General features: G+C 42.5%; 1 protein-coding gene across 1 annotated transcript in view; it reads right to left on the bottom strand.

Annotated features, from left to right (window-relative positions):
- The window catches only part of NUAK1 (NUAK family kinase 1), a 46273-nt gene extending 22749 nt beyond the window's left edge, over positions 1 to 23524 (bottom strand). The window contains exons 1-2 of the mRNA XM_015628712.2: positions 23231 to 23524; positions 258 to 378 (exon numbers count right to left, since the gene is read on the bottom strand). Coding sequence (XP_015484198.1) covers positions 258 to 378; positions 23231 to 23524 — 415 coding nt within the window. The remainder of the gene's footprint in view (positions 1 to 257; positions 379 to 23230) is intronic.
- Between the last annotated feature and the right edge of the window lie 218 nt (positions 23525 to 23742).

Here is a 23742-nt window from a genome sequence, read left to right as displayed (position 1 = left end):
TGAGGTGATACATGCAACCATCTCCCACCTGCGATTGACAGTGAACTCACACAAGAAGAAGCTCTTCCAAGCACAGGTTTATGCATCTGTGAAACACTGTTAGCTCAGAGAGAAGGCAGTGCTCAAGGCAGTCTCTTGGTAAGGGATGGGTTACACAAGGAGTAGGGGATGGTTTGGTGCACGATCTCAAGGAACATGAACATCAGGTCTGCAAGAACGTAACAGAGCAGTCAGAGAGGAAAATCACATTCACTAACCTTCATATATGGTGATGATATGAGGGTGGCTGAGGGATGACATGATCTCAATCTCCCGTCTGATGTGAACCATATCTTGTTCATCCTTAATTTTGTCCTTACGAATGGATTTTATTGCAACCTATAAATTCAGGAAATCAAGCATTATTCTTGGAACTGAACAGATGCATCAAATCCACTAAGAAGAGTTCAAAAAATAAATACAGATGTTAGATGTTGGCAGAACATGGAATGACCAAAACAAACCTTTAAAATACAAACCTCCATGCTCCAGCTCCCTCACTGTATAGCAATAAATACACTCTCATTACAGTAATGGGTGACATGAAGTTTTGGGCTCTTCAGGTCTTAGGACTTCACTGAGGGGGAGAACAGTGTCTTTTGGAAAGATCTCTGTGCTAGCCTAAGTACATGCAAATGTGCTTATGTGAATGACAAAACTCTGCAAGAGACTTTGATGGGAAGTACATTTGCTGAGACAAAATTACATTTGACAATTTAAAAAAGAAACTTATGAGACAATTTCTCTGAAAAAACGTTGAGATCTCTGATGGAACAGAGGCAGGGAATCCAGGGTGCCGATTATGTATTGATATCCATGTTAATATATAAAGGATCCCATTAACACAGGTTAGTCCATGGTTCTTTAAAGCAGGCAAACTGTCTAAGAGTTATAACTTATTCAAAAATCAGAAGAAATAAATCTTTGAAATTCCCATCTAAACTCGTCCTCATATAAACTCAAGGCTTCAGGTCCTACACAACACTTATGCAATCACTGCAAAAACATATCCTTCCTGCATCCTTCCTCAATCAGCAAGCTTTTTTAACAAGCAAATCATGTGACTGGATATCTTTCCAAAAGGCAGGGTGGGAACAGAGGAAGTGATAGCTGAACTTGCAATATAAATTCAAATTATAACAGTACTTGTGAGTCCAGCGTGCATGTGTGTTGCCTGTGAAAAAAGGGCTTATCTGAACACCCCCATAAATAATCGTGGAGGTCATCTCATGCCCTGTGAGAAATGCAGAAGACAATGCAGAGAAGCTGGTAGGAGAGGGAAGGTGAGGGCATTGTGCATACTGAATGGCAGAATGGCCTTTATTATATTCAATATTTACCCTGCATTGTTTTTTTTAAGCTAGGGTTCAGGGAATAAATTATCAGCTATCTTAAAATCAGCAATACATCTTTGAAAAACATCACTGACCTGCTGAGCTGACCACCCTTTTAAGGGTAAACCAAACTTGTGTCATTCTTTGCAGCCAACTATTGTGGACTTCTCCTGGGAAAACATTTATAAGTCTACGATTTACATTATTTCCCCAGTTACTCTAAAAAAAAAATTCACTGCCTACTTCAGTAATTGTAAGTGGCATGACCAGTATTGCTTTCATTATATGATGTAGCATTGAGGATATTGAAGAAAGAAGAGAAAAACTTACGATATTATAAAATTGAAATGTACATAAACAGGAGTCAGTTTAAAGGATCAGGTTTCCTACAAAGCCTTCAACTCTGAAAAGCAACATTGTTCAAAAAAACATTAAGCACATGCCCCATCCCCTTGAATTCCCAAGGATTGCTGCACATGCTTAAAATTAAGCTCTTGCTCAAGTGCTCCCCTACTTTGGGACAGCAGAACAAAAAGTCAAGGGACAAAATGATTTGCATGTTAAAACCAAAACTATTGTTTTTCCTCTTGACCCAAACATTTGGAATAGAGATTTTAAAAGTAACAACATAGCTATAGGTCTTATTTACATGGTACATATTTCTAGAAAAGGTAATACAACAGATCTTAATTGAATGAGTGACCAAGATAGCCTCCAAGTAATTCTAGAGATGGAAAAGGCAACCAATTCTAAAGATGACATTGGATTTTTCCCCTTCCCACGTTTGCACTTGGACTGACTGCAAATGCAAATACACCCTGTATACAGAAGGATGTGGGTGGCTCTTGGAGCAGTATGTGCATTCCTGGAAGAAATAAATATAGACATGGGTAAAAACATATTTTTTATTAAGACAGCCTTGTACTTGGCTCTGAGGAAGAATTTAAGAAGGGTTTCATTGTCAAAATATACAACGGGGAGCAAATTCTTCCCCATTCATGACTGGTAAAGTAATAACGGCAGCCCAGAGGACATGCCAATCTCCTGATAACTTGACTGTGTGCTTCAAAGAGAGGACTTTTGCACATTTACCCATAATTACTGCAACTGGCCTCTGTGGAATCATTGTGTATAAGAAAACATATTTTTAGATACAAAAATGCAAACATGATTGAGAAGTGTGGTGGCACTTTGTAAATATATGTTTGGATCAACATTCTAATATATTTTACACATCTTCACAAACAGCTGTGTTCCCTGGGAACATATTTTTTAACAAGACCAGAGAGCTTGCAGTCTCACAAGTCATGCTGAAAATTAAGGCACCTTAATTTATAAAGGCTATTCCTAAAAGTTTACCCAAATTTCAAAGATGGTACTTAAGCTCTCCTGAAAGCATCATTTCCCAGTTGCAGGGGTAGAATTCAACAGCCCAGACAAAGTACTTGGGATTTTGTCAGTGACATCCAGGCTGCAACATCTCATCCTCATGTATAAGGAAAGAATACATGCTGAACACATCTCTTGGGTTTTAACATTCAAGACTTTCTCTTCCCTCACTCAGCTCCTTCAGATCAGAGTGACCAGCATTTGGAAACAAGGAAGCAGAATTGGCAGGTATGAAATATCTTTACTCCAGTGGCATCAAGGGAGCCAGGGCAGCTCTAAGAATCCATCTGACCATGGTCAGCAACCCCCTGCAATCCTGACAAACAGCAAGAACGCTGCATGGGAGGCAGTGGCCCTTGGATCTTACCAGTACAAGCACTCACACGTAACAGAGATTTACACACATGCACTAACAAAATAGTATCACTGTCTATTTGCACAGCACATAAGCCATTTATTAGTTAAACCTTGATAAGCAACTGGTGAAACAGCACAATTTATCCACTTTCAGGAGATGAGGAAATCGAAACAGAAAGGCAACATGACTCCTAAAGGAAACAAGGACAGTAGCATCTCAGAAACTGCTGCCTGCCTTTTCCTCCCTAACTGTGCAACCTCAGAAGTGCCTTATTCAACAAACCATCCAGTTATAAAAGGATGGTTTCTGATACCTTTTCCCATGTCAAACTGCTATTTTTCTCCTCAAAAAGGGTGTCAGCAAAGTGAAGGGTTCAAAGGCATCTCAACAAATACTTTTTGCCCCGTGCCATCTGCCTGGTGGCCTGCAAAATCCCCAAGTGGATAAGTTCAACACTTCAAAGGCTACCAGCCATGCACAGCCTTGCTGGTGACCTGGTCTGAAAGGCCAAACAGTGAGTGATCGGTGTCAGGAGACTGTCACTGGCAGTGGCATTCCAGAGCAGGATTAGTGGAGCAGGACAGCACTCATTCCAGCTCTTCCCTTCTAAGAAACAGATTTCTGCCAGTCAAGTCTTTCACCTGCACCGGTTTGCTTGGACCAGGTCAGCAAGAATACTTGGGCTCAAGTCTACTGATGTGAAAAAACCAACACAAACAAGAAAGCAGTCCAGCTGGGTTTTATTCAGTATTTCATGGAAACATTACAAATCATTATCACATTCTAGGTATTTATTAGATGTTTCATTGTTTTCATATCTCTGAGTAAAATAAGACCCCTAGCTGTATGCTATGGTATAGGACCATAAAACAAGCCTCTCTTCCAGGTATTCTAAAATATCAATGATGTAACTTCTTTCATGAAATTTATTTATTTCAGAAATATATTCCAGAAAATACATTTTCAAACAGTGCTTATGCTTTTAACACCAGACAGAGCTGGCTCAATTTTTCTACACCGCACTTACAGGACTGCTGCATGATAAACCTGAATAACTTCAGCATAATAGGAAATAATGTCACTTGAGAAATCCCTTATGAAAGAACTTGTTTGTTCATTCTTAAGGTTCTTTTCTTTCTTGCTTTCTTGCCTGCTTGCTTTCCTTCTTGCCTGCTTTCTTGCTTTCTCTGAAAGCAGTAGCTTCACTGTTTGCAACATCAAAATTTATTAAGGGTCACAGCCTATGAATCAAGAGTACAGAAAAAGCAACATGCTTTTTTACATCAGCTACATTAACTACTCCAAATATTCCAGTTCAGTATCTGCAGAGAGAGTGCTGTTAGTCCCTTCGGTACTCTCAAAACACTGTACTTATACCTCTACCACACTTTCTCAATATATTTTACTGGGTTTAAGACTTAGATAATTTAATTACAGTATTTTTAGTGACATTACTAGTGGAGGAATTTGTATTTTTCCTAGCTTCTTGTCTTAATGAGAATTTCAGATAACTCCAAGACCTTGCACTCAGAGTAATGTATCAGATTCCTAATAATGAAATCTAAAGCCTCTCACCCCAACAAAACAGGTTTAAGTTCACCCAAAGCCCCCATAGACACAGTATCCCATCTGGCAAAACACTTTAGCACATGCCTAACTTCACACATGTGAGCAGGCCATTGACTTTTCGTGGGACAGCTCACACATGCGAAGTTAAATACATGCATAAGCACCAAGGTCACAGCTCAAAACTAGGCCATGGGATGCTTCCCTCTGGGGATCATTACTGGCTGTGTGCACCAAAACCATCCCCATTATCTTCTGCAACTCTGATGGCTGCATGGTCCCACACATGGGGTCAGAGGGAGAGAAGACCATCGGAGATAGGATGAAACTGCCTCCACCTGCACTGCCAGTTCTGGTACCAGTCTCTGCTCAGAAAGAGGTAAAGAGAATACCCTCTCCAAAATCTATGGCACAGGCAGTAGTTGTGAGCTTCTGATATTGCCAGGCACTTCCAAGCTGCTCTGCACAAGCACACACCCCCAGCTTCACTGCTGCTCTGCCTTCCAGAAGCTGATAGGAAAGAGGGAGCACAGCTTTTGGCTTCCCATCCCTCCGCGAGTCAGCTTGCAGAGTGTGCTGGGCAGGAAGTGTAGAGAAATAAATTGCTTTCTTCAAGGCTGCAGTAAATTACTGGTTTCCATTTGCTGGAAAGAGGATTTATATTCACTCTCTGAACTGGTGTAGAGAGATTATAAAGTATTTTCCAACACACTTCATGCTTCTTTGCTTTTGTTTCATACAAATAACTGGACTTGAACTATAAATACTTCAAAAGTACGACGGTTGCAAAGGTTTCTGTACATTCAGTCCTGTCTGTGAGAGAAATGTCCTTCTTCCTTTTCAAGCTTCTTGGCTGCTTAGCAGAGCAAAACAGGTAGAATTTATTTTTACAGAGCCTTATCAAGACCACTGTGTACCAAAAAGCATCTCCAGGTCTAAGCATCTGGCAATGGGCATGGCAGGCAGTGGGTGCCCATTTCCATATCCAATCTCCCTGTCTGCTGAGTCACTGCTGGCATCATCATTTATGGCTAAGCAAAAAAGCGCTGTATTTTCATCAAAGTGAAAATGTGTTTCATTTGATTTCAGGAAGTCAGTTCATGTGTTTGTTTTAGTCAAATGAACCTAAGTTTGCCTCATTTCCAGCTGAGTTGTATGAATATAAATAAAGGTAAACTAGCCACAGGGCAGAGTCACAGATTTTTAAGTCGGTGAGTGCTGTAGCTGAGCCTGACTACTTAAATGCCACAAACTACTGACCCTTCCCCAGCAATTTCTGCATACAGTACATTCAGATCCATTGAAAACAGTCTTCCACTCTCTATTATCTACCAAGGCTATTTTTAGGACCATAGTGTGATATGAACTGCTTTTTTCCACCGAGGGAGGCTGTGACTTTCAAGCTGGTTCCAGCACTTGTACATACCACCCATGCTCGAACAAATTCCAATGGGCTCTTGCAATACTATTGCAGAGAGTCAAAAAGCCAGCATGAGGACAGAGAGCGAAGTTCCCTGAGAAAGGGAAACCAGCTTGTTGCCACTGAGTGACATGTCAGAAAAGATGCTTACAGAAAATTATGAAAAATTCTTTTCTTTGGGTGAAGAGGGAGGGGAAGGTTAAATACACACAAACCTCTCCTTTCTGAAAGCTGTGGTGGACTGAATCCATCCCCACCCAGCAATGGGAAGTGGGTGAGCCCAGCCAGCTTCACAGCTCTGCTTCCTTTCTTTGAGACTCCAAGGTGGGAAGTGCAATGTGCCAAGTGCCAATGGGGTGTGGAGGTAAAGAATAGGTTGACCAACCAGGGGAGGAAGAGAAAGGGAGAGCAGAGGATGTTTGGGGGTGGGGAGAGAAAAGGTACATTGTTCTTTCTCCAGCTCCACAGAGCCAAGTAAGAAAGAATAAAGTCTGGCACCATGTAATGTTTTTTTTTCCAGGGGAGTCTCTGCCTATGGCTCTTGGCCCAGACATCACCAAGCCAAGAGTAAAAGAAACAAAGCTACAAAATTATGTGGTCCCTGAGGTGGCTGCAATCAAATGATAAGGAGGGGGATGCTGATAATGAAGTTACATTGAAATGGCACTTCGAGAGGTTGCACAAAGGAGAAAAAGGAAAGGCTGGGCTGAGTAACTGTCTAACTAGCCTCTGGACCTTCCAGGTGGGAAGAAGGAGCCATGGACAAATATTCCTATAGGAAAAGGAAACATCCAAAAGGTTCTGAAAAGGAATTCTCATGAGGACTTCTTTTTGTAAGGCACACGATTATACCTTTGCTGTGTCCATTTGCTGAAAAAAGTAATCTTGAGATTCTAGCCCTGGGCCAGATGCAGTACTAAAGAGCATCATGCAAGGACATGTAATTCTAAGAACAAGGTTTTGCATGGTCATAGGAAACATTTCATGCAGACACTGAAAAATTGACAAAAGGCCACTGTGAGTGTAAGCAAAATTAGTGCCTGGCGTTGTGCAATGTGCTAACACATCTCTGAGAGCTCTCCCTTTCAGAGAAAGAGTAAGGTTGACACAATGCCATTGTTTCAGAGATTGTTAGTTTTCACATCCTAAAAGCCAGATCATCTCCATGGTGATACTGCCTGGGAGACAAGCATTCAACAAAATCCTTATTAATTATTTATCAGCAGCCCAACTCTATTGTTTGATATTTGGCAAACTATGCAGTAATCGGGGGAGTTGCTCAAAGCAGTAACCGGTGCCATCTGCACCCAAGTGAGCCTTTGCTGATTTAAATCTCAGCTTCTGCTCACTACTTTGTTCCATCACATGTTTGTTCATGTCATGGATGTTACCAAGGACAAAACACTGTTATTATTCTTGCAAGCCAGCAGCTGCACACATAAAGGGCAAGGAGGCACGTGCCTCCATGCACCTCTCAGGTCCATGTGCTTGTATGAGGTAAAGGTATTTTTTACAGCTGCCTCACTCTGCATGGTAACAGCATAAAGCAAACATCAGCGTTTCCCTGTTTCATTCCCCTCTTCACAATGTACCAGACAGATTATATTTCTAAAAACCAAAGCTGATGTCACTACTTGTAGAGAAACTCACTCTTGTGCCAAGGCACTAGAAGTCCTGAGTCACTGTGATAAATGTTAAATAAAAATTCTATTTGCACAAGATGAGGCACAATGTGCCACTGTCTCTGGGAGAATGAAGGTATAATTACCTCAGGTTTAATTTTCCTTTTTTGGTTCTGCTGGACATAGTTGCTGCTATCATATCATCAATAACGATTCACCAAGTGGAGAAGAGGAATTAACTATTCACGAACACTCCACAAGGGGATTATATATTCTCTCTAGTTCCCCCTTTATTCACAGAGAAAGATGTTTATGGAATCAAGTTTTTATGAGCAGTAGAAGGTACCAGATGAACACATTTAAATTGTACACATATAAAGTGGGTGCCAGGAGGAACATACAACACCCTCCACTTCTTTCCTCACCCCCGCATACGGTGCTTGTTATCAGGATTTGTGAGCACATTTCCTGAGTAACTACTGCCTTACTGGGAAATTTGCATCCCTTCATTGTCTGGTACCCACTACCCTCAGCTATGTATAAAAAGCTTGACATATTTACACCATGCATTCTCTGACAAATTTCCTTGGCAGACCTTTCTTCATTTAATGCTGAGAATCCTTGCCTCAAGTCACCTACGTCAGAAATATACTAAAAAACTTCTCCCTTCCCCAAAGTTTTTTACACCACATTACTGAAGTCCTAAGCCATAGCACTGTTCAGTTCTAGAAGAAACATCCTACAAATAACCAACATCCCTAGCAATAATGATGTGCTTCCCATAGTGACGCCTCAAGTTGCCCCTTTTCACCCCTCCCCACTGTCCCAATAGCATGCTACCACAAATCTGCATCCACTTCAATCCTCCCTGATCCACAGTAAAACAAATTTGCTGTGGTAGGAGTAGAGGTTGCAGAAGATTTGTTGAAAAGCAGAGATCTGACAGGACCAGGTTTTTAAAGATGTCTGCAGCTGTGTCCTGGCAGGACTGGAGCCCAAGGCAGGTCTGGCATCCTGGGAGAGGCCCTATCATGTGCAGACTTCACCTTCCTGAAGAAAAGAGGGACTGATTACATTTTCTTCAATACACTTCTAAATGTAACCATCTCCTTTCCAAAGTCTAATAACTCACAAATGTCCCATCCAACTACCTTCAAACTTTCAAGAAAAGTTCATTTGTGCTTTGGCACGTAAGAAATTAGATCTGGAAAGAAACTGGGGTAGGGGATTTCCCCAAGGCAGTGGATGTTCATAACTATAATTAAAAAAAGAGAAAAAATGCTTTACAGCCTCAACTATGGATCATTCTCCTTCATAGATAATAACCAGCACTGAATGCCACATTCACTCAAAAGATGAAAACTGCATTTACAGTTAACTTCTAGTGAACTTGCCAAGCAGATGTTTATTTTTGGCTTCCACATTTACCAAAGCCAAATGCAACACTGAGTTGGGATTTCACAAAGTCTAATTGCTTTTCTTCCAGGTTACAATTTTGTTGGAACCAAAAAAGGGGAAAAAAAAGGAGGGGGGGGAAAAGGGCAGGAAAAAAAACCAATCTGACTTCACTTTTAAGCAGGAAAAAAACCTGGTAGCATCCGTTTCTATCATGTCTGTTTATATCATAGTTTAAATGAGGTTAGAATTGTGCAATCATTATTGATCAAATTCCAAACACACCATAGCTCCATCCAGGACATGTGCAAAAGAGGAAAAGTCACTGAAAGTGAATCCTGTGTCAGTCAGTCTTTTAACTTCTGCAAGCCTGTGCACAGATTGTTTAGCACTAATTTAATTACTGGCAAGTCAGGATAAAGAGGAGTGAAAGAATTCACAAGCCCCAAGTTTACTGTTCTCTATGTTACACGGGTATTACAGATCCACTGTCCAAAAACTGGAAGATAAGATTTAACAGTAATTTTGGGGCTTGATCTCACAGCTACCACAGCTGCTGATGTAATGCAAAATGCTAACCTGAGGCAGCAGAGAGGGACTTTAATTCAATGTTGTTTTTTCATTGTGAATAAGCAGTGAACCACACTGAAGTAATCCTCCAAAGGAGGAGTGCACACTGTTCAAGGCATCAATTTGGGGATGAAACACAAAACCAAGATCTTGGCTATGTCGTTATAAAGAGCCCTTTATGACTTTCTTAAGAAGACAGGTATAAAGTCCTGGTGCCTGGATCTAGCTCCAGTTTGAAAATTACACAGTCTCCTGTAATTCCTCCTATAATTTAAATTGGAAATGGGGTTATTCACACCCCCTAAGCAACTGCTGCAAACTGTTACAATGTGCTGTTAAATAATGGTAACCTCAGCAGTTACCAGAGTCTCTAAAGTGATTTTACAGGTTTAGGCAAAAGGTACTACATCAGTGCAAGGCTGTAATTCACATTAAACAAGGAAGAGGGTTAGACATTGTTTGAACTCTTAGAATCATTTTCCCAAGAAGCCACCTCAAAGCACATTTTCGTTCATTGGTACGTTCTGCTTGAGAAAGCTGTGGATAAGTAAATGTAACTCGGATTATTCTCTCTTTTTCACTGAAGCTGCTGTGAGTTCAGAGAAACCTCAGAATCACTGAGAGCTTTGCACATCTTTACAATGCCTCTTCCGCGACAAATGTGAAGTCAGCTGGTATTGTGAGGACCTTTTGATTTTGCTCTCTGGTTCTGCAGTCCTTCAGAGAAAAAAAGGAAGTGCTGTTGCACCATGGGAATTACTATAGTACAAGGGAAAAACTTGGGAAGAGTTTTTTCAAGAAGAAATGTCTGTACTTTCATGCACCACAACACTCATTAAAATCCAACACCATACTGTTCGACCACCTCAAATTCCAAATTAACAGAACAGAATTTTTAAGTGTGGAGAGATTTTTAAAGCTGAATTTATAGATTTTAGCCTTTTGGATTAACATTGATGAGCAAGGATTCATTGTGCAAAGATGGTGGACCACAGAAATCATATGATGGAGGATGGACAGATGTATTTAAACAGCACAGTTGGAAGGGTTAATGATGCAGAACTATCAGAAGCACCTGTATCTAGTATACTTTCCTAAACTGATCTAAGGCGGATCAAAATATAAACACCACTTCCTGGTGGGAACCTAGCAAACCATAAACCCACATCCTATCTGGAAAAATACTCTTGGAAAACAAAAAGATTGGCAATCGTGTATCAAAGCCTCACCCAGATTATTTTGCTCCAGGGCTTACAGATCGCTTTGCAATATTAAATTTGTTTTTATTAACACACTACTTCAGTATTACATTGTTCTGCCTGGACATTACCTATTTAATGATCCCTTCTGGGAAGGGAGCATCTTGGAATTTATGACAGAATGTGGTGGAATTACTACAGCAGGAGAAATAGAGTTTGCTAAGATTTCTTCCCCATCCGTCTCTGATTTCTGAGAAATATTTATGCCCCTTGAAGGTAGAGGAACCTCCTGTTGTTCCCTTCTATTTATTGAGAGTAAATTACCAGGGCCACCCTAATGGCTCAGTGGAGAGAGTAACACAGGAACAGGAACACTCTTGTTCCCTGCAGCCAGTTAGGCTTGGAATGGATGTGAGAGGGTGACGAATGAATTACACTTTCCTACAATTAAATGACTGGCGACACAGCAATTCTGCAGCCTTAAATGCATAATTCCAGCTTTCCCTGCTAGAAGAGGAGTTCCCAACTGCAGGCAGTTGTTCTAAATAGTTATGAGGAGACTTAACTTTGGAGGGGAAAAAGCACAAAGCAATTATTTTTCAGGATGGAAAGCTTTTGCTTAAGAACTCCCCCAGATCCTGCGAGCTCCAGGACTGTTGCCCCCTTCTTCAACATGCACAAACACTTTTTTTGGCATGTGTTTTGGCTGGAGTCAATTGAATAAGCACGAGTTAGAACTCATGTTTCTGAGATCCCCTTGCCAGAAGCTAAACTGTTAGGTAGTGTAACAACAGCAGCTCAGGCTTCCCACTTCACCCTGCCAGTGACCTTCACACAGACTTGGACATACCCCCTTCCTCAGAGTGAGGAGCAATTCCCTCTCATGCTGCTCGGTCCAGAAACTCATCTCAGCAAGTACCACAAATCATGTCAGACCAAGCAGGACTATTAAAGCAGTGCTGCATAATGTGAATTGCTGTCCACAAGGGACCAGACCAAGAGACTGCCTAACCCACTTTGTTTAACTTTTTAGTTAAACAATCCTGAAAGGGGAAGCTGCATTGCTACTCTGGAAATTACAGCTTTAATCTCATTTGAACCACACATTCCTCAGTTAAACTGAAGAAATAATTTAAGAACCAACTCCCAAATAAGACATTTTTCTACATTTCCTACATTTCCTGGAAATATATTATTTCCGATGCTGTGAAGTAAAAGCAGACTTATTAATTTACCCAGGTTAAAGTCCTTCCAGTAGCCCCAATAAACTCTAACGTCAGGCTAATTACATGCATTTCACCAGTTTTGCATATTCACATAGCTCAAAGCAACACCACACAACACGAGTGGAACACTGATCGTTTCCAACTCAACCCCACAAAACCATTCGCACATATTGCATTCATCGCTCACTTGCACTGCACTGCCCATGGCAGGAATCCATAGTGCTTCCCTGAAAACAGAGCAAGCTTCACTTCCCTTCCTCAGGCATGCTTTAATACAGATCTGAGGTGCCAGCTTTTTACTGGGTTATTTAAACAGCTTCTTGAGTTTTGTTGGGCAGATAAGAAAAATAACTTGGGTGTGCAGTAAAACAAAGATATAACTGTTTGTGCCAAACATTCAGTTTATGGCAATACTTCATAGGAATTATTCCCCATAACAACCAAACTGTCATATCCTACAACTACATCCCAGGCAACCTCCCAGCTGAACTCGCTACGGCTGCTGTCTGATGTGCTCTACATACAAACACCCAGAACTAACCAGATGTTCTCTATGTAAAACATTTGGTTTGAAACACGCAGTGCTTCTTTCCAAAAATCCATTACATTTGTTTAATGGACTCGCACAGTTCAACTAAAATATCCTGGAGCAGACTTTTGACTGCAACTCTACCCTACAAGCCCCATCCGCAAAAAGAAAAAAAGAGAAAAAAAGAAAGAAAAAGCAAATGAGAATGCTTTACATGATTTATGCTGTCTTTATGATCAGCCAGTTCATAAAATACAAGCTCTGCTCTACAGACAATAACACAAATCGCTTTCAAGTGTATTGTTTAGTCCTTGCCTGTGTTAAACAAGTATTTCAAATGAAACAAAGGGCCGAACTCTACTCTTCAGCTTACAAGTGTTCACGCAACTGAGAGCAGCATTTTACCCACGTATATCACAGGGGATGCAAGATTGTTGTTTTATGCTCAGAGTGAGTGAGTAATGACATCCAATAATCATAACCAGTTACATTCACAGTTGCAGAGTTTTCCTTTCATCCAAGAAAGGCTTGAAGGAGGTTGAAGTACAGCATGAAATCCTTCTCCCTGATTAATTCCTTGTGAGCAACACATAACCCACAACGAGGCCTATCACAGGTTCCCTTAGACCACATTTATACAATAAAATTCCAGACAGAATGGGAGTTTTACTGAAACACTGGTAGAAAACTCTCAATCTCTACACACAAAAAAAGTTGAAAAGGATGGTTGGTCTCTGGCCTGGCTGCAAACGCACTGCACAGTCCAGCTAAAGGCCCTCATTCCTGCCAGGTTGTGCTGACACAACGGCAACTGAGCTGTATCAAGTGGTGCCCAACAGTGATGAGCTGTCTCCGAGGCACAAGAGATGGTGAGCTTTTGAAAAATTGGCACCATCCCTTCCAAGTGTGACTAAAGCCATGGAAGAGGACATTCATTTTAAGAGAAATTTTCCTGAGATGGTTATACCCACGCAAAGAATGGCTCAGCACAGTGCTGGAGCTGTGGTCAACCTCTGCTCTTCCCGTGGCTCCACCACAGACTTTCTAGATGAACCTCATGGAAACCACTCCCCTCCTAGATGCCCAAAGCATGGCTGGAACAACTGGATGCTACAGAAGTTGAAGCTTAAACCCACAGATCACCATTTAATTATTTTAGCTCATTTTGGTACCCTGAAGAGAATAAAACCAAAAAAGTAGCATGAAGGATGCCTTTCCTCATGTATAGTCCTGATTTAAAAGCTATCTTCCCAAGGGGGCAATGGGCGTCTCTCAGTTACATCCCTATACAAGTCAGCTAAGCCTGCATTGCTTCCAGCAGGTATTTACTGGAATTTTCCAGGTTCTAGGCCACATGGCATTAGAACATGGATCAGATGGAAAGGTTGCACTCTCCCCTCTTCTCCTGCCAAAGGCTATTTTATTTCCTTACACCAAAACAACAGCCTGCAGCTCTGCCTTGCTGAATCTGCTGCACCAGGTGTCCCCAGGCATCTCCAGACGCCTTCGCTCCTCCTTCCCGAGCTGCACTCTGCTGGGGAAGCCATAATGTTTGACTTGTGCAGAGTCATAAAAATATGCAAGTAAGTGACAGCTCTGAACAAGTGCCTTGGAAGCTGTTTCTTCAACAAATGCTTTGCTGTCTTCCCCTGTCAGACTTGTATGCAAAGGACTTAACCTTTTTGTGTCAACAACAAAGCACCGTTTAACAAAAAGGAACATTTTCGTTACCACACAGCATCAAAGAGGTATTTCTACCCAACCCTCATTGCTATCTTTTGTGATTAAAAAAAATATTCACACTAATATTTAAAATAACACTTGTACCTCAAATAAAGGAGGTATCTTTCTCAATCAGGCATTTAATAGAGATTAGAAATCTCAGCAGAGATCAAATGCCTTGTTGTGTACAGGAAACATGATATGAAGGCTTTCAGATCTCCATCAACAGCAGGACCCCAATTTTTCTGATCTACTGAGGAATAGCTAAATTTAGTCCCTGAACTTAGTATCTTTTCACAGGAACAATAAATTTATTTTTTTTTAAGCCTAATGTCTTTTAACTAGTGTCTTTATTCTGAGGCAGTGCTGCTCGAGGCCAAGCACGCTGACTCAGTTCCACGGCCCAGCCAGACATTAGGATAATTGCAAGTCCCTCAAGCCACCAGACCTCTGAACAAAGACACTGCTCCAGCCTTAAGTCGTCCCACATGTGGCTGCTGCACCAGAGTAGCTGAGGGGCTCTGGGATCACCATAGGCCAACGTTCCTCTGAAAGGCAAGGCAACAGGGGAAGCACAGCCTGCCAAGCACCAAAGCTTCATCAGAGGCAGCCAGCCCCACGCAAGGTGCAGCAGACACTCCCATTCAGCAGGCTGGCATCCCAGGGACCCAGCAGCAAGGACGCTCAGGCACCATGCTGAAGGTGTGGTGAGGTGAAGTGGGAAATGCTGACAGTGAGAAGGGAAGACTGAGGAGGAATCTGGAAATTAACAGTTACGTTAGGAGCATGTTAAGCTCAGCAATCTCAGCTGCTATCTTCTTAATATTTATAAAAAACAAGACCTGCATTTATTTTGTGGTTTTCACATTCACCTACATCTGGCTGGGATGGTTTCACACAACCCCTTTTCCCACAGCTGCTCTGTGAATGGATTTTTTTTCAAGTGAAAGGAACGACCCATTAAAGTATTTTATTATCTCCTACAATGGTAAGGATAGAGCCTGGAAAAGTCCATATTTGAGCAAGACCCAGGACTTCCATCACATCATGGACCAGAGGCAGCTTTAACGACTGACGGCACATAAACCATGAGAGCTAAGCAAGTCCCATCCATCTTTGGACAGTTGAGGGACACAATGAGCTTATACCATGCAATAGTTTAACAGACTGAATTGAGGATTGGCCCATGGTCTCTAGATCAAAATATAGAAATTACAGGGCTCAAATAAGAGTGCAAGAACCGTGGAAGATCAACGGATCTACAACCTTGCCCCCTCCACGCTTTGCAGCACACAGCAAAGGTTACAGGAGGGCCTCCACGTCTACTGAACATCTGGCATTTTTGGTGTGGGTCCAGGATGTTTAATGGGTATGGCCAGACACAGTACACACACAGAGCACCTCACCCAGCCTCTGAGTGTTCAAAGGTCTAGGATCCCCTAATTTATACAACGTACTATGTTGCCTGTGAAGACACGGTGATAAATATATTCTGTTCAAAAGCAGATACTTCTCAAATCATAACTTGCAGATGCTCAAAGTCTTTCATGTGGGTAAGACAAATGAGAGCCATAGAGACTGATTCTGTAGCCAGGGAGTACAGGAAGCAACAGCAGGAGAACACTATTGAAAGCCTGGATACACTTATGGCTTTAATGAATTGGTCATCAAATATAACAACACACATATGCAGTTTTTACCTTGCTTTGTAGTTTGCTCCCCGCCCTCCCCAGCTATTCCCCATATATCTAGCAAAGTGGAAATTATTTTGAGTTTAGTTTATTAAATGGACACACATGGTACTCACATCTGCTGGAAGATATTTGAGGGAAATGCTGACAAATATCATTTACATATTTAGTTGGAGACCTTTTCATCTGAGACATTTCCTCTGACATATCAACTATCCTAAGTACATCGACCCATCAGTGCTAATGACAAGAGTTTTTTCTATAAAATGTCTGGTGCACACCTGGGCAATTTAGGGACAAATCCTGACTTATGGAGGAGGAAAGAAGGAAATTCTTTTGTAGGTCAGAGATTCCCACGCCAACGAGCCCATCACTGGTGGTGTGCAAACCATCAACACAGAACACCTGAGCTGGGCACTGGCTGCAGTCTCCAGCCTTATCCAGGTCAGGAGCTGTGAGCTCCCATCCCACCCCAAGCCTGGAGGCAAACCTGCACCTCTGGCTTCAGAGAATCATTGGATGATTTCTTGGCAGAAAACATTGTTTGGTCACACATTTTTACAGGAAAACATCGAAGACAACAATAAGGAGAACAGTGTCTTGCTGAGAGGAGCAAAGCTGCACAGCAAGAGGAGGTGCTTTGACATCAGCATCCCAGCTCATGCAGATAGAGAGTATATTAGCATGGTACAGGAGAGAGAGACTAGAACCAGGCAGATGCCTATGTTAAACCAAAGGTCATCAACCAGTTTCTGAATGCCTGGTATGCAGCTTTTGGAAACATGTCCCATATGCTCTCCATTTGGATAACCATGGCTATACACATGTTCACCTGCTGGTGTTCAAGGCTGATATACCCAGAGCTGGTTTTCAACCCACACATTTGTCATTCTTCCTTGGCACTGTTGTGGCCACCGCATGCCTCCTCCCAATTCTTCACTCCAGCAGAGACTCTCTAGTTACTTATTTACCAGACAAAACACAGACTAACTACAATTAGAGTTCTGTAAAGAATAAACAATTGTTCACAAGAACTGCACATTCCACACAGTTTTATTCAACATGTATGACCCCGAACTACAATATATACAATAATTGTCTCCACATGGCAAATCCATATTGTGGTTCCTAAAAAAATAATAATAATTTTTAGAACACATGCCACTAAAAAATGCAGTACATTTTAGCAATATCTAATGAAAGACTTTGTACAAGCAATTTCCATTCTCTTGTGTTCTCTAGCACATGGTGCTGTGAAACCATTTGTAAAAACACTTAGGCATTTTATGGAGTTTTTAACTGAAAGCTGCATTAAAAACATTGGCTCAAATTCTGTTGTGAAATTTCACATGTAGAGGGAATCTTACTAGGTATGCATCAAGCCAAAATGTGTCCTGTTCATTAGTCTAACTTTCCCACATTAACCTTTCCAGAAGGGAACACACTGAGACACAGGGAAGTTAATTATCTGCCCAAAATTGTTTAATCCAATGCAGGAGAAAAAAAATAAGGCAACAGTCTCTTGGAAACTTTCAATTTCTTCAGCTGTAAGGAAGTGCAACATCATTGAAAGAATATAATTTGATTTTTACTCAAAGTTCAAAGAACATGCTGTTCTTTAATTTGGTAAAAGATTAGACAAACTAACATGTTCAGATGACCCCTTACTGGCTAGTCATTAATTCAGATTTCCTTACCACTGACCCATACTCCATGGAATGAATCTGCTTCTCCAAGAGAAAGTCTCAGTGCAGAAAACTGGTATTCTGTCCTAGTGCCTTTCTCCTGAGGACCCTCATGCTGAAATTGGTTATTTCTGTCTGCACCCTTTAATGTTAAGGTCTTCCTTGGCATTTCAATTATCCAAGTGTTTGTATGAAGACTGCAGCAATTTGATGCAACCAGGCAGTAACTCCTATGGTAATAAGCCCACAACATTCACTGTAAATTACATTAGAATAATTCCAGTGGGGTTTTTTTTTCCCATTTGCTGCTTTTCTTTCCTCTATTTTTAAACCACAATCTCGGAACACATCTAATAGTTAAAGGTGGAACGAATAACAAATTAACAGCAAAACTATTTTCAAACCCATATACTCTTTCCAACTTCTCTTCATTCCAGATCTAGAATTTCCAGGCGTGCAGAGGATGACCTGAGTTTCACTAACATGCCTTCAGCACCATGAAAACACTGTCCAGATTTAGTCACATTACGAGTCCCTAAAGGAACTCGGCTTGAACATTTAAAATAAATAAATAAATACATACACACATACATGCAAGCATAAGATTTAGGTGATGTTTTGCAAGAATCCCTTTTGCCCTGAGGAGCCTCTGGTCCCATGTGAGTGTAGCGTGGCAGGAGAGGTGGCTGCAGCAGCCACCACAGGCTGTGCAGATCCTGCTGGCAGCTGCCAGCTTGGAAGCAGGGAGCAAAGCTGCACGCCCGTGCGGGTCACCGCGCTGGCACGCGCAACAAAGCGGGAGGCAGAGGAGTACAAAAGGGCCAGGAATGGAGACCGAAGCTGGATGTCACACAGGGACAAAAGCCCTGGGTAAAGAGAGAGGCAGAACAGGCTGAGCTCTGCAGGAGGACGGGTGTCATCCACAGGACCCTGATGTTATATACTCTGTATGTCTGGATGAATCAAGTGTTCAGCACTCAAAACTAGCTGAAACTTCTGCCGATTTTGGCTTTAACTGGCAAGGTTTTCCTTTCTCATGTATGAAATGGGGGAGCAATACAAGGTATTGTTACTATAATTGAAGTGTATTATCAGAGCTGTGGAAACCACATTCACAAATCAGGAACCTGCTGAGCAAAGTACTGTACAGACACTTCACATCACAGCAGTGCTGTGTAGATAGATACATATACCTGTGTCTGCCACAAAGGAAGACATCTTAGTAAGAGCAACAAAGAATGTCAAAAGAAATAAACAGTTCTGTGTTACATTTGGACATTGTCCTGCAGAAGATGCACAACGAGCAATCAAGATAAAAATCAGTATGAAGCAGTGACCCAAGTGCTAACTGAAGAAGTTCTGGGGGGGAAAAAATGGAAATATATCATTAAACATAAAATAATTTACATGCATCAGAGGGATACTGACATTTTCTGTGATATCAGCAGCACAGGTGAGAGAACTGGGACAAATGTTCCACCTGGTTTTCACTGCCCTCAGTGACCCACGAGCACACTTTTACCCTGTTATAAGGAACCCTTAAAAACCACACTGCCAATAAACATCTGGTTGTGTGGCCAGCAAGGCCTTAATTAGTGACATGACAGAGCTGTCATTGTTGGTGTTCATGTTTTGGTTTTGTCATGGTATGGAGAGATACAATCAGCAACGCAAAGGTCCTCCTTTCATGTAATCCGTTGCTGTTCCAGGTTTCAAAGACCCTGTGCAACTCTTCAAACTCATCAAGAAGCAGACCTGTTTCAAAGAAAAGATTTGCACTGCAGTAGGAAATAAAATTATTGGTTGCTTTAAAGTTTGAGGTTTTTTTACAAGATTTTGATTCAAAAACCAATTTCATTTGGCAACATCCTTCTACCTGCACTTATTATGCAAAAGAGATAAATAACACACAGCAGCCACCCCACATAACATGCCTGTCCAAATATGCATCACGTGCCTGTTCTTCATGTTGGGCTGCTGCTTGTCATCAATTCCCAAAATAATTAACTTTCTGGAGGAACGGGTGGAGGAGAATAGTGCTTCCTCCACCTGCTGGTGAGGAGGAAGAAAAGACTTCATGGCTCAGGCAGAAAGAGGGAGATGAAGTTGGAGGGGAGGCAGGCTCCTGCAGCTTATTCCCTTTGCCTCCCAAGTGCAGCCTAGGGAGAAAAAGGGAGACAAACTTCCCGGCTTTTGCAAACAGAAAACGCCTATCAATAATCCAAATTTGCATTCTAATGAGTATTTACTCCAGTGGAATAATTTACTCAAAGACTCCAGCAGCATTTGCCATCTTCATGCACCACGCAAAGAATCAGCCAGAGGTGGTCAATACACACCTTAAGTAAGGCTGAAATAAGTGTAACTGTGGATTTCTTGGCTAACAAACATTGAATACATAACATGAACAAAAGTTCCATTCTCTGGTTTAACATGTGCAAGATGACAAGTGGAAAAAACACCCACAGAAACATCAACATGAGTGTTACTTCACAGGCTTGAGATATCATCTCTTCATCCTTACACTTGCTAACAGATGCCTTAATTTAAAATGTCGTAAGTTACAACTGTGTATACTGAGACAGCACTAATGAAGAAACCTTGCTGGCAAAATTAGGCACCTCATACATCATATACTGGGCAATATTTTAACTGCTCCATGCAGAATGCAATACTGTCTCTAGTCACTGTGGTAACTAACGCACAAATTCACCTAAGGTGTTTCCAATAACAAACCAAATGTATCATACAATCTACCCCGGAGCTTTATGGCAGGAAACTTTATGATCACGTTCCACTGTGTTATAAGGAAAGACAATAAAGTTAAGAGGAATAACAATTTGAATAAACCTGTAACCTGCTTACACATGCCAAATACTACTTTCATTCAAGTCAACAGAAATCCTGCTATTGATTTCCAATGGCACAGGATTAAAGCACATCCGTACTTCACGTTGAACTGTCTTCTCACCTTGGTTTTACTTTATTTACCAAAACCTGCCATTTTATTTCATTTCTGAGCTCTGTTTATACAGATGACGACAAATCCAAAGTTTGTGCTTCACATTAAAAGCCTGGCTAATCAGGCAAACCTGTTTATTAAATGCCAAACAGCTAAATAAATTCTTGACAGACAAGAGAAGTGGAAAGGCCAAACAGGAGAATTGCTTGAACAAGACTGATAAATGGGAATACAAGATCCAGCTTTGCAATCTGTTACCATACAGCTTCAAATACCTGCTTACCACTGAGTAAAGAAAGAGATGATCAGCTAAACTGATAACAGAACTGGAAGAAAACAGCCTGGACAAGAGCACCCTTAGGACTCTCACTGCCAGCTGCAATAGGATTGGCATTGGACGTGGTGCAACAACAGACAGTGCCGGCCACATCCCCTGCTCTGTGCATCCCCTGCTGGACACAGCAGCATCTGGTCCAACCTGCTCATGGATGATGCAAATATTGCCACTAATAAGAGCTGAGAAAGGGAAGAGAAGAGAAAGAGAGGTGGTAAAAACAAAGAAAAACTGCCCCTGTCTGATGAGTCATCCCGTCAGTTCTTTTATCTCACCCATGGAAAGGAATCTCTGTTCACTGTAACAGCCAGACAAGGGAACTGTGAGAAAACAAGAAGCGTTTTCCATTCACTGAGATCTGGCTGGAATCCTGACAACTAGCTTTTATTCTGCAAGCAGACAAAGTGTGGATATTTTACATACACTCACAGATGTTACAGTTCAAATAGACATGTTACACCAGAACTCGCCTGCAGACTAGTTAATAATTACAAAGTGCCACACGCCAAGGCTTGCATTACTCCAGTAAAAAACTCACACCCTGGTAAGGACTTGTTCAGCTTCTACATGCCAGCTGATACAGCGAATGTTACATTTTTGTTGCATTTAAGATTGCATAGGTAATCTGATTTTCACACTCTCCATTTCAAGATGGCATTATCCACATAAATTCATTTCAGACTATAACATCAAAGTATCCTTTAGCTATGCAGCTGAAGAGCTTAACAGTTAGCAAAATATGGAAAGACCTAGTGTGTTGTTGAGTTAGATGAGACACACATCTACTCTACATCCTTTTCTCTGTGAGGCCTCTTTCCAAAGCCAAATCTCATGGTACATTACTGTCACCTTTTTTTGTTAATTTCTCAACTCCTTCAAAATAGATGTTTTCAACTTACTTGCTCATTCACTACATTTTATAATGCAACTAATAAAACTAATCTACTTTTAAGAGAAGAGTAAGCATATAATATAGCCCTGAAGCTTTTGTTAGACTGAAGTTGTAAAACAGCCAAGACAGCAAACTTTAAAAATCATGGACTTAGAGTGAGCATGTGCAGAGATGTCCATCTCTGGTTTCTCTTTAGCCAGCCTCCAAATGAGCTAATAAACTGAAAGCATATATGATATGACTCTACAACTTGGCTGGAACTCTCATTTTCACTGTCGACACAAAGATATTCAGTTGCAAAGTGTTCCTTATTAAAGTCATAGCATCTGAAATTTCATTTTCTGTTTTACAGATCCTTCTGCCTCTGGGTGCGTGTTGAGCTCCCCAGCAACCGAAAGGGAAAGATAAATGTAACGTCACCAGGGAAATGCCTTGCTTTCAGATGAAATCTAGTGAAAACTCAATTAGTGTACTTCAGGACAAAGACCTCTGCAGAAAACCACCTATTTCTTTAACACAACAACGCCTGCCTCTCATTCGCCTGCCCTCTGTGGATAGTTACGTATTTCTGGGAAGGAAAAATGACAATAATTCTGACTAATGTGTACATTGCTTCAGTTGCATTTCTGCGCCCGGCTGGAGCGCTGCAGCAGTGAGGAAATGCTGAAGCTGAGTTATTGCTGGACAACCCCCGGGCTGCTTGAAGTCTCCAGCCAGCCGGCACCGCTGAGCGGTGAAACGCATCGTAAAAACCAATGGGGTGGGTTGCAGTCCCTGCAATTTTTTTAGGTGTCAGCAAAGTTCAGGTCACAAAAGTATGACCGAATCACGGCATCTTAAACCAGAGAAGCAAACCTTCTGACAGTACTTTGTGAGCAGTGTTGGTTAGCCAGGGGATGTGACAGGTTTCTCCAAAACATGAATTTCCACTGGGGGAAAAAAACTATTCACAGTGGACCCGCATGTAAAAAAACACAGAAGAAAAACAATAAGCCACCCTATTTTTCCAATAATAACACATCCCTTCAAAATGCGGTACTACAGTACCTCCACCACTCCTCCCAGACGAAAGTCTCTCTGCAGGGCTGCACTCCGAACAAAGCCCCGGACCGCCAGCACGGCTGGGATGCTGAGCGGGTCCCCGCCTCGCCACAACCCGCCTGCCCCGCACAGGACAGGGCTCCGGAGGGGATGCACCCAGCCGGCTCCGGTCCCAAACCGGCGCTGGAATCTGATCTTACATATACCTGTATATATAAGAGAAAGGGGCAGAGAGAAGCTGCTCCGCCTGCCTTACCACTCTGCCAGAGAACCTCTCGATGGCCCGCTTGACTTTGCCATAGGTGCCTTTGCCCAAGGTCTCCTGCAGCTCGTAGCGATGCTTCAGATTGTGCTTGTGGTGATGCCGTTTCACCCCCTGCTGCTTCCTCGCCGCCGTTACCTCCGGGGACGGAGCCGCCCCGACCGGCTCCTCCATGGCCGCCGCCGCTGCCGCCTCGCCGCCGGGCGGGCCGGGCCCGCAGGAGGAGCAGCGGGGCTGCGCGGGGCTGGGGCTGCTGCTGCCGCGGGCGGCCGCCTCGGCACCCTCCATGCCCGGCGGCGGCGGGCGCGGTGTGAGCGCCCCGCCGGCCTCGCCGCCTCTGCCTCGGCCCCGCGCCCGCGCCGGCACCACGGGGCGCGGCGGGCGGGGCGGGCCGGGGGGCGGTGGCGGCGCCCCCGCTCTCCGCCCCTTCCCCGCCGCCCGCCCCGGCGGCGGCACCGGCGAGGGACGGCCCCTCCGCCCGGGCCGCCCCGCCCCGAGAGCCGCGG

The sequence above is a fragment of the Parus major genome, chromosome 1A (genome assembly GCF_001522545.3).
Source record: "Parus major isolate Abel chromosome 1A, Parus_major1.1, whole genome shotgun sequence".
NCBI lineage: Eukaryota > Metazoa > Chordata > Aves > Passeriformes > Paridae > Parus > Parus major.
Note: the sequence above shows the minus strand (reverse complement) of the source record. Positions and strands in the feature narration are given on the sequence as shown.